Below are 12,071 nucleotides of genomic sequence, written 5' to 3'. Positions count from 1 at the left end.
CCAATATTGATAGATGCGTATCAATAGCAAATGTACAGCGATCAAATATCAAGTTTTATCACTAAATATCATTTTACGTGCTAGTGTCATAGCAGGTGATTTTGATCGATTGTGCATATGTTTGCAATTATCTTAATTATATTATATAATTAAGATAATTGCAATGTTCTGTTCTGCATCAGGCTTTTGGTTACCGATATTCATTTTCTCTAGTTCATTTACTTGTAAACGCCAGTACATCATCTTTAGTCACTTCTTGTTATATGTATTAAAATGTCATTAGCGTTGGTAATTTTCTATATTGCCGTTGTCTGCCTGGGTACAAATGCTGTTGGTAATGGTGAGAACGGTGATACTGGTACTGGTAGAGAAAGCGTACCCCTACCACAATCAAACCCCTCCAATTCCAACAATCAGCTTGAGCTTGAGGAGGAGGCTGTTGGTGCTGTCAATTCAAAGCAGCAAGAGCAAGAATTTGTTAGAGAAATGGAAGGTAGGCCTAAGTTGACCGATGAACCGTCCTGGAAGAAGTTGCAAGAAACTTATAACAGAAGTGGAGATAAACTCAACATTCAAAAATTGCTAAAAGACGATCCTAAAAGATTTGAAACCTTCAGGTGAGTAATGTTTCAGATGATGTAAACATTAGTGACCTTTACTTGACTTTGTAGGAATACTAAGGCCTAGGGCCTGGTCTACATACATAACCCAATTTTTGAAGACCATGTCCATATGTTTTATGTCCGACCTTGTCACATTATTTGTTATAAGTAATCTTAACCTCTTCAGGACTTTTTTCCCCCAACCATCTCAGAATCTGATTGGAATTTATTTAGGTTGGCCTAACTTAGTATGCTAACTTAAGATTCTATGTATTAATAGTCAAAGATTCGGTAATTATTTACTGTGGTAAAAATTTAGGACCCACAGCCTAAAAACACTTTCTGAAGTGTGAAGTTGTGTAAAAAGTGTATAAAATGAAGTTTTGGAGTTGGGGGGGAAAGCAATTCCAGTCTCAAATAACTTATTGACTGGAATTTATTCAAACCGACCCTAACAACACAGTTCCTCCAAAACCTCAATATACACCAATTTTACACAATTCCACACTTCAAGAATGTTGGATTCACTACATCGATGTGAAAAATGTACAAGGAATATGCACTTGACATATAATTTACTGCTGTCTCACCCAAAGCTAACCAAAACCGGCACGCACAGAGAGCACCATGTCTTTGGTTGGCCGATAGCCAACCAGTAGGCCTAACAGCAACTAGCCTACAATGAAAATTAAAATCACTTTGTCCAACAAATACACAGGCTATTGATAGGTATCCACATATATTTCACCAGGAATAACCCCGTTTTCTACATACATAATGTCCGAACATTCTGTATTCGATATTTCTTCGCGATTTTCTGACACAATCAGAATTAAAATTAATCACAAATTTGAGCTACGTCCTCCTTTGTCACTACCTACTTCACTTTGAACTAACAACATGGAGTCATGGAGACAGTTCTAAACAAACAACTAACAACGAAACCACCAGCCAATCAGATTACTACACGAAAGAAATCATCTGCCAATCAGAAATTGCACAATTACATCATCTATTGATTTGTTTCACCACAAACCACAAACAATAGAAATGCAGTTGCAGTGACAGGTCACCGTACCACAATTACCCCTAGAATTCCCTCAATTTAACCTGAATTCCCTCTGTATTTCTCGTAAAATCCCGTTTTCAATAGCAAAGTACTGCAGTTAAGATTTCAACATGTAGATCTTATGAACACTAACTTGTTGAGAAAAAAAATAATTGTTGATTATGAAATTAAATTGCTCTAAACTAACCAAACCAACCAAACTTGCTGTATGATTTCACGAGGAAAAAATAATGGTTCATTATGAAATGAAATTGTTCTAAACCAACCAAACTTGCTGTTTGATTTCACGAGGAAAAAATAATTATTGATTATGAAATTAAACTGTTCTAAACCAACCAAACCAACCAAACTTGATTTCCAGAGGAAAAAATAATAGTTCATTATGAAATGAAACTGTTCTAAGCTAACCAAACCAATCAAACTTGCTGTATGATTTCTTACTCCTTGAGGAGTATGTTTTCTCTATGTATTCGTAACATATGTCTGCAGAAATGTTGATGATTCGGTTCAATATATCGTTTCTAAAATATTTTTATTTTCAATGTAAACAAACATGGAAATAGGTTATGATCTGTTTATATGTTTTATTGATGTTTTGAATGTGAAAATTCACTTAAGATCGGTGTACGCTTTTAATGAACTTGAATAAATAAAACTAGGCCTATCAATATTCAAACAAAAGAAGACTGAAAACTTAACTTCACGTTTTTAGAGGTAACTTAAGGATCTATTCACACAGGTGATAGATGTTACACTACTTTTTATTGACCTGTTTAAATATTTTTAAAGCCATTTTTGTATGAAATATATAGGCTCAGCTCCAGGGTATGATTGTGTATCAGCTGAACTACTCAAAGACAACTGGGAGACACTTAGACAACCACTGCTACATATAACTAACAAGAGTATCCAAAGTAGCATTTTCTCCAAACGCCTACAAAATTGCCAAGGTTATTCCCCTCTTCAATTCTGGGGACGTCACCAATATCTCAAATTTTAGGCCAATTTCTTTGCTAAGTGTGTTCACTAAGATTTTAGAAAAAATTATCAAAGATCAAGTTTTTCATTACCTTAACCAGCACGATATTTTAACACACCACCAGTTTGGTTTTAGAAAATCAAAAAACATATCACAGATGTATTGTTCGAGGTTAATAAAGATATAAATTTGGCCATCAGTAGAGGCAGGCGTGTTATTCTGGTATTTTTTGACTTGGCCAAAGCTTTCGACTCAGTAGATAGATCGCTCCTTTAAAAAAAATTAGAACTGATAGGTGTTAAAGATGTAGCTCTGCAATGGTTCCGATCTTATTTTGATTATAGAAAGCAGTTTGTTAATATTAATGGAATCAATGGAAATCTTGGTAATGTAGATTTTGGGGTGGTCCAAGGTAGCACGTTAGGGCCTTTCCAATTCTTAATTTACATTAACAATCTTGTGAAATTAAATATTAAGGGTGAGTTTTACCTTTTTGCTGACGACACCTTATTATTATTCCAAGGCGAAACTTGGGACTCAGCTTTTGCCAATGCCGAAAGATGCGTGTCAAAAATTAAAAAATGGTTTGATCAGAATGTGTTAACGCTCAATGTAACTAAAACAAAATTTATTCCAATCTCCTTAAGAGCTCGAGGTGACACACTTCGCAACGAAATAAAAATTCATTCTTGTGGTCATGAAATCAGAAATAGTTGTACCTGCCCGGTAATAAATCGAGTTCAAAATTATAAATATCTTGGAGTTGTGTTTGATTCTAAATTGTCATGGGCAGATCACGTGTCATATTTAAACAAAAAGTTAAGAAAACTAATTTTTGCTTTTCGCCAACTGCACCATTTTCTTGAAATGGGTGAAATTAAAAATGCATATTTTGCTTATGTAAAGTCGCTGCTTGAGGGGGGGATAATTGCCTGGGGTGGTGCTTACAGCAACATTCTGCAACCTCTCGTTGTAACACAAAAGGCAATTATTGAAGCGGCACTTGGCAAGGTTAGGCAATACTCGTCGGATGCTCTGTTCACTGAAATGAATGTACTTGATTTAATGCAACTATTCATCAGAACAGTTTCGATGTTTACTTTCAAACACCACGAGTCACTCTTTGTTCGTCCACAACATGACCATAATACTCGACATGCACTGGGCCAAGGCATACGCTTACCCAGACTTACAAAGACATTTTCTACAACTAATTGCCACTACGTTGCACACATCATTTACTCTATCTTTCCACTAGACTTACGAGACTTCGACAGACACTCAATTACAACGTACAAAAAAAACATTGTTCACTGGCTCAATCTCATTGGTAGGGATGGAGCTAATAGATTATTAGTTTCCATATACAGATAATAGCTGACAGCTGGTACAGCGTGTGATTGTGTGTGCGCGCGTGAGTGTGTCTTAGTGAGTGTGTGTGTGTGGGGGGAGGGGGACGTTTTGGGTGGTTAATGGTAGGGGGAAGTCAACGAGTCAATCTGACATCATTATCTATGTTCCTATGCGATTAGCCAAAACTCCGCTAGCGCTTTGTAATCATGCCAGTAATTAGAAGTTTTTTGTTTTGTTTTTTAATAACTATCAAAGTTTCTTTTTCTTTCTTATTAGGCTGCAATATAAAACGACTCACTCCCACGGACGGGTTTTCCCATGTGGGTTTAATTTCGTATACTATAACTTAAGGTATTTAGTTTTACTTCTATTGTAATACATTATTTGTAAAAACAATTATTTTATACGGAATAAAAGAAATTTTGATTTGATTTGATTTGAGGATAAAATAAACAAACAACTTTATTTTTACTTTGTTATTGTTTTTATTTATGGTACAATACAATTTTGATGGTCTTCCTGTCTCTGCCGCCTCTGCTCGTCGGCGTCGGCGGCAAAGGATACCCATTTATACAGACTAATTTCCCATTCTTGCTGAGTAATTACCTATAAATTACCCTTTTACCCGTCAAATTACCCTTTTCTCCCCATAATTAACCACGTTTTATCTCCCCCACCAAAAACCCCGAATTCCCACCGGCCCCCTAGTGAGTTGGGATTATTGTTTATATATTTACAGTGGAACCTCGATAAGAAGACCCTCGATAACAAGTCACCCTTGATAACAAGTGTCATTTTTAAACCCCCCAGAATTTATTTTACCCCTAATCACATGTTATTGCAAACCTCAATAAGAAGACAACCTTGATAACAAGTCTTATTTTATAATCCCCATGAGAGTCTTGTTATCAAGGTTCTACTGTAATTAATAATAAACGGAGGTTTCGGCGCCAAAAAATTCTTTAATAAAGTTGTAGTTGATGTCGTAGAATAGTTTAAAAGTGATTTTAGGACGTTTAAGCTGGGGTCTGGGTCCTAAATACCTTTACTGTATCTACAATAGGATATGATGTAATTTTTAGTTGTCCACTTACTTACTTTCCGTGTCCGGAAATCAGACTTTGCTTTTCCAAAAAATTAGCTTCTGTACCAAAATGGCTTTGTCATTCGCTTGTAAAAGATCATCTAATGTGCAAGACTGGTCTAGGCGTGGACAGATCAGCAGATGGCCAGGATCTTGAACAGCACCACACGCACACAAGATGCTTTCTTCGTCTGGTAAGAGACCTCATTTCTGCATGTTTGTCGTACCTTTTGGTACCTCGACCCTGATTCGATTTAGGGTCTTCCACACCGTGTAATGCAGGCCTCCACCAGGAGTCAGTTCCTCCCTGGCTGGTATGAGAGGGTTAGTTTAGTCAACGTGGCCTCCCACCTTGCCACCCGATTGCTTGAGAGTGATCCATCCAAGACTTGTGTCCGTATAAAAAAAGCTCTTTCTGAACCGAAGCCGTCACTCTGCAGTTTGGTGGCCGTGTAATAGGTGACGAGGGTCTGTCTCTTGCTTAGTCCTTTCTGTGTCGGCAGCGACATCACGTCGGATTGATGGAGGGGCGATCCCTATGATAGGATAGAGTTTGTGTAAGTACTGGGGTTGGTTTCAATCACCCAGTTACAATCCGAGCCATGTCATTGACTGCAATGTCAACCTTTTTTGCATGTGACGATGCATTCCATACTGGTGCAGCGTACTCCGCAGCCGGCACACTGAGCGCTAAAGCTGAGGTTCTGAGGACATTAGGGTTAGCACCCCAGCATCTGCTGGTGAGCTTCCTGATGATATTATTCCTCGCTGAGACTTAACCCCTTGTCGCAATACAATGCGCCTTAAATGTCAGTGTGAGGTCCAGTATGACACCAAGATATTTGGGTGTAGGACAATGCTGAAGACGGTCTCCCCGCCACCTCTCATTCAACTCACGGCCTGCTTCTCTATTGTTTAGGTGAGAGGCACAAACTTGGGTCTTAGCAGGGTTCGGCTTAAGGTGATTTGCGTCAATTTACGTCAGTTCGGTAGCTAATTTTTGGAAAAGCGAAGTCTGATTTCCGGACACGGAAAGTAAGTAAGTAATTAGACAACTAAAAATTACATCAACAAGCTTTTGGACTTCCTTTACGATCAGCCTGGGGACTGAGCAGCACTTTGGCACTTAGGACATTGTATACTACTGCTCTCTTGTTCACCTACTAGAATATGGTTGCCCAGTTTGATCTCATCCAGTGTCCATGTTTTAGGCCCATGCCAGGGGGGGCTACCTTAAGAAAAAAGGGGAGTTTAGGGGTCCTCCCCCACAAAATTTGGTATGTTTAAAGCCGTTTGGTGACTTTTTTTCAAGTGTCCAAGAGGGGGATTTTTTTGAGCTCCTTCAGCTTCTCCCCCTTTGAAACCGCCACTGTATCATTAACACATTGGCCGACAAGTCAACTTTCTAGACCACTCAAAGGAAGTTTTTGAGATTGGTTGGAGTTTGCCTGGGTCTGCAGTATCGGGACGTGCCTGTGGCTCTGAACCACTCTTCAAACAGACCTAAATCTCCATGATCTCCTTGTTCATAAACTGCTAAACCCAAAAACAAAACTGCTGTTCCATCTGGAACAAGATCCCGAAACCAATTTGGAAGGAGACATTAAAAGGGGCCTCTGTTGTTGTATATGCAGTAAATGTATACTTTATGGACTAACCCCTCACTGATTTATTATACATTTATTTGTTTGTCAGTGACATTTGGAACGATTTTAATTATAGTATAGTTCCTTACAAACTATTGTTCCTGGTTATGTTTTAACAACCAAAATGTGCTAAACAATTTTTCCTCTGAGGATGTTCTAGCAAAATTGTACAAACTTTACGTTAGGGCATATATACATTTTATGTCAACTTCATAACTATTCATAGATTAACTGTTTCGTTATTTTTTACATTTCAGTTTGAAACTTAATACAGGGGACGGGGATATTTTGATTGATTATTCTAAGAACCGAATCAATGATGAAGTCTTCAATCAACTTTTGGAATTGGTGAGACATTTTTTATTCATTGTTTGTATGCTAATAGCTAGTAACCAATAGTCAAATAAATAAATTTATCATGTTGCATGCCCCCTTAATTTTCTCGGGGGAGAGCTTGTTTAGCAAGGTCTGATATACCTGGACTAAGGTTTTGATAACTTTATCACTATTTTAATGATCTCTTGTGGGATATTAGGCCTTCTACCACAACCTGAAAAATAACTTAAAATATGTATGCCTACCAAAATTACAAAATGAACATTTTTGGCCTGATTTAATTTAAATAATTAAACCAACTTTAAAGTCTTATATTAAAATAAATAAATATCAATACAATTTTACTTTGTTAATCATTGTAAGATATTGTTACTTACCTATGTATACTTTTGGCTTGATCTTCTTCTGATAAATATCCAAATAAAATGTAAGCAATGTTAGTATACGGCTAAGCAAACTGGATTTTCACTTGCAATGTTTTTTTATCCACAGTGTAAAGCATCATGGTTAAACTTTTAGTTTGTATTTTGATGAGTATCATTTCCCTACCTACTACATACTGTGTGCTAAGGAATTTGTTGTGGGGCCTATATTAACCCATTGGGGAAGGAATTAATGCGCTGCTTGCAGCACCCTCTGACGGCAATTAATTTTACCCAATTTGTAGACTTTTACTCTAATTGTTACAGAGAAAGAAACCCTTAGGTAATAAATTAATAATTGTTTCACCACTTTGTGCACACTGAAATTATCTACTAAAAAAGTGATAATTGGATAACGGTAATCAAAGTGTATGGCCTAAAATATAAAAAAATAAAATAATAAAAAATGAAAAAGTTAACACTTTTTTTTAAAGTAAACTTGATTATTGTAAGTTCAATTGATTCCCTACAAAGAAAAATGACAAGTTGTTATAATAACATTAAAAAATGTTTGTTTTACCTTACCGCAGCTGATTTTGGGAGATATCTGGTTTCCATGGCTACACAACCGTGTTCCCTATTCGCAAAATAAATCAGTTAATACGCAAAACAAGAAGCAAGATATTTATAAACATTATAAAAAGAAGAATAAACCAAAAGTGGGGAAAATATAATAATAAAATAACTAGTGGCGCTACGTAGCGGTGACACAAGCGGCACTCGTAAGTCCGCCTAACGCTCGTAAGTTGGCGCCAATGGGTTAAGTTGATGTCTTGTTATTATTTTTTTGCAATATTGTTTTTGATCTATGCTTGTATACTGCTGTTGTTATTTGCAATGCAATTGACATTATTTATTTTAGTTACTACCAGATGAATCCCGTCAAAATCGACGGTTAATCCTGAGGTTTTACATAAATTCAGCTAACTGCGATGGATAGAGTGAAGTTATTAAAATCTTAGTTAAATGAAGGGAGGATAAACATAATTATGAGTAAGACGATTGTGTCAACTGGCTGTGTAGCTGAGTGGTTATAGTGCTCGCCTAGTAATCAAAAGGTTGCCGGTTCGATCCTGAGAAAAGTCAGTAGCTTTATGATGGTTCAAAACTGGACCCAGTTGTTCCTGATCATTGGGCTTTAAATAAATGATCCTGACTAATAACCACTGATCTTAGTCCTAGTAACAAAGCTACACAGGTCATCACACACCATTCTACACTCATCCTTCACTCATATTTGGGTTAAAATACGCACCTAGGTGGCGTCCCCATCTCAATGATTGATAATTGATAATTGGTACCTTAAAAAACGTTGTTAATGAATTCGTTGAATTCAATATTTTCTGTCCTTTCATCGGCTTTAGGTTGCCCAAAAGGCTCTTCAGGAGTCTTACAATTGCTTCTTGTTCATGACTTTTGTTCATGTTAAAGCCCCTTTCACTATGGAGAAAGGAGTTCATATAATTGGTCTGTCATCTGACGGAAAGAGTCAATATTACAGTCTAACCTTGATATAACGATTTTTTTTAAATCCCCTAGAACTCTCCATAAGACACAATGTATATTTTACCTCTACATAACAAACAAACCATAACAACGACCTTGATTTAACGAATTTTTTGTGATTTCGGCTAAAATAATACACCTCAATATAACGAATTTATCATTGTCAGAACCTCTACATTGCGAATTTAACCTCTGCATAACGAATTGTCTACGTCTTTCCCTCGATATAACAAATCCCCCACCCAATTATTGTTTTGGGAAAATCTGTTTCTTTATCAAATGAAATGGAAAGGTCACGTCATCGCTTGCGCTAACATTCGTCTGCTCCGTTTTACATCTTTGTCTGCTGTCGCTGCGCACGCTATGTTGCAACTGAGAACTGATTTCATTCAATGAGGACTGATGACGACGTAATGTTTAGTAAGCTGTGATTGGGCGATATGGGATAACTATGGTGAATTTTACAATTTTTGGATAAAGAGAAAACTAAGAAAGAATATAAAAACAAAACCAAAGAGAAAGAATAGCAACATCGTTATCTTAACATTCCTTTTACGAGTGTTTTTATTATCCTTAAGTTGGCTATGATTATACACTTTTATAATGACTTATCTAATAATTTATTGTTTTCAATTCGATTTGTTTCAATTAGCAACACCAATGCTATAGTTAATGATTATTATTGCCATTTCTCCGTTGTGATAAATCAGTACTGTACTGTGAGTAGCCTACCGGCCTATCACGAGCAGTAGCTTAGAAAACTTTCTACCGTTTTGTTTTGTTCTTTACATGGTTTATGACTACGCAATACAGTGTTTGGCTAGGTTTTAGGAGGGTTAGAAAAAGTTGTGATTTTAAACTTACAGTTTTTAACTTGTACCAAGGTCAATGCCATTGTCATGATTGCGCAATAATCAAGATCCCTCCCCTTTATTTTGCCGGATAATTTAAGTTCAACTGTACAATGTAAACACTGTACTGTAAAGTATTGTAGCGTAGCCTATGCTACTTTAATTGTATTTTAATGAGGTCATATCCCGACCTATATTGACCGACGCTGGTTCTGAACCTCGACTTAGCGAAATTCCTGCAAACCTAACCTCTATATAACGAACCTCGTTTTAACAAAATCCTTGATATAACGAATATTCAGTTCGGTCCCTTCAGATTTGTTATACTGAGGTTGGACTGTACTAAAATAACTGGTTCCATTTTCTTTAGGAAAATCATTCAGATTGTATTTTGGTTGTATAAGTGAATCACCATCTTTGGTAATAAAAATACCAAACTTTAAACGGGAGGCATAGTAAATCTGTTTTTTTTTTATTTAAAAAAATATCTGATTCTCCAGAAAGCAGTAACATTCTTACTTCGATGGGGTCTAAACAATTTTGTTTCTTTCTTTTTGCCACATCAACCAATGTATTTAATCATCATGTACTTATTTGCTAATTGATTAACTTCTGGCGTATTTTTGTGAAATTGTGCCGTGAGGTTGCTGTCAAACGAATTTGGCCACAAATCTTGAACATTTGCGGAACAATATCCATAACCAAGTCTGGCTTTGTTGGCAACAAATTATGCAAATGAGATGAGATGAGATGGCACTGTTTTCCAGATGTTTAGTATGTAGTGAGGTTTAGATGTGTTGTTCAACCTAGCTAGATGTGTACATCAATTGATGGCTCATCTATAGACCAAGACCTTTCTTTAGATACCCCAAGTTTCTATAACCAGCCGTTCTCTCAAATTAGCTGTAACAAAAACTCAGTTTTTCCTCTATAAGAATTACATGGGAATGGAATTTTAAATGCCACTGGAGCAGAGTCCGAAGGGAATTTATTTAAATTCTCTTTTGATGGCTCATCTACAGACCAAAACCTTTCTTTAGACACCTCTTACGGGTTTCTACGCCCAGCCGTTCTCTCAAATTAGCTGTGACAAAGAAAAACAGTTTCAAATTAATATATTGATTTCACTCTGTTCTTGTGTCTCTAAACATATTTTTTTGCAATATTCTTTAAATGGTGTAGGCCCTATCCATTGATATGAATAGTAAATCAATTAGAAGAAAACCTCTTCAATAACAGTTTCATAAATATGACCTATGACAAAAATTCCTCAATTTTCAGATATGGTCATAAGTAATTTATTTTTATTATAAACAAGCTAATTATGTTTTTATATTTGCTAACAGGCAAACCAAGAAACACTTTCAGTTGAGGTCAGGCAATTAGAATGAAGAAACTAACTTATCTGTTAATTGCATAATCTGTCCTCAGAAAGGCTATTACTGATAAGTATTAATGATTCTTACTCCAAACATCTTAGTAACTAAAACTCATTGTTAAATTTTAACTTATAATATATGAGGTTTTTCTTTAAAAGATAATTTGAATTTTTTAACTACAGACAACAAATAGGCCTATTTCAATTTATCTAAATAAATAAAGTATCTTGCATAGATATTTTTCATAATGCCATACACTATTTTTTTACAATAATTTTATCAACTCTTTATATTTAATAACCATTGAACTATTTTTATATCATATTTTGTGGTCTTGGATGTATTTGAATGTGGGGGATTTTGTTAAACCCTTGTATCTATAAAATAAAAATAAAGGTTATTTAGTAAGTAATTTAATGTTTAAAAAGATTAATGTGAAGAAAATGTTCTACCATGCTGCAGTTGCCTACTTAAACATTTCATACAAATATAGTATTCCCTCTGCTGCAGCAAACCTGCATACTAAGCTAATTTTCGTCTGCTCGATTGGATAAAAAAAAAATATCTCTAAAATCGAGTTTAATAGGGATTTTACACAACACTTGCTTTGTTTTTTTTTTACATAAGTATAGATGAACATACTAATAGGACTAATATACTAAAAAATAATTTATAAATAAAAAACTTTTTTAAAACAAAACGTTTTTTAACACACTAAAAAGTAGAAAATAATTTATAAATATGTAGAGTCTAAATACTTGTAGGATTTAAAACTAAAAACGTGGGTGCATGCAATAGATAATTTACAATTACCTTCATCTATTGAACTAATGTATTATTATCA

At 35.5% G+C, this 12,071-nt stretch overlaps 1 protein-coding gene across 2 annotated transcripts in view; it reads left to right on the top strand.

Moving 5' to 3' along the window:
• Positions 1-258: 258 nt before the first annotated feature.
• Positions 259-12,071, top strand: part of LOC129004726 (glucose-6-phosphate isomerase-like) — a 29,706-nt gene continuing 17,893 nt past the window's right edge. For both annotated transcript variants that reach the window (XM_054433308.1, XM_054433309.1), the window contains exons 1-2: positions 259-617; positions 6,991-7,081. In XM_054433308.1, coding sequence (XP_054289283.1) covers positions 274-617; positions 6,991-7,081 — 435 coding nt within the window. In that variant the 5' untranslated portion in view covers positions 259-273. The remainder of the gene's footprint in view (positions 618-6,990; positions 7,082-12,071) is intronic.

Source organism: Macrosteles quadrilineatus, unplaced genomic scaffold (assembly GCF_028750875.1).
Source record: "Macrosteles quadrilineatus isolate MER2022 unplaced genomic scaffold, UCM_ALF_1.0 Scaffold_11__1_contigs__length_5352618, whole genome shotgun sequence".
Taxonomy (NCBI): Eukaryota; Metazoa; Arthropoda; class Insecta; order Hemiptera; family Cicadellidae; genus Macrosteles; species Macrosteles quadrilineatus.
The sequence above is the reverse complement of the archived record's forward strand: the minus strand, read 5'-3'. Positions and strand labels throughout refer to the sequence as shown.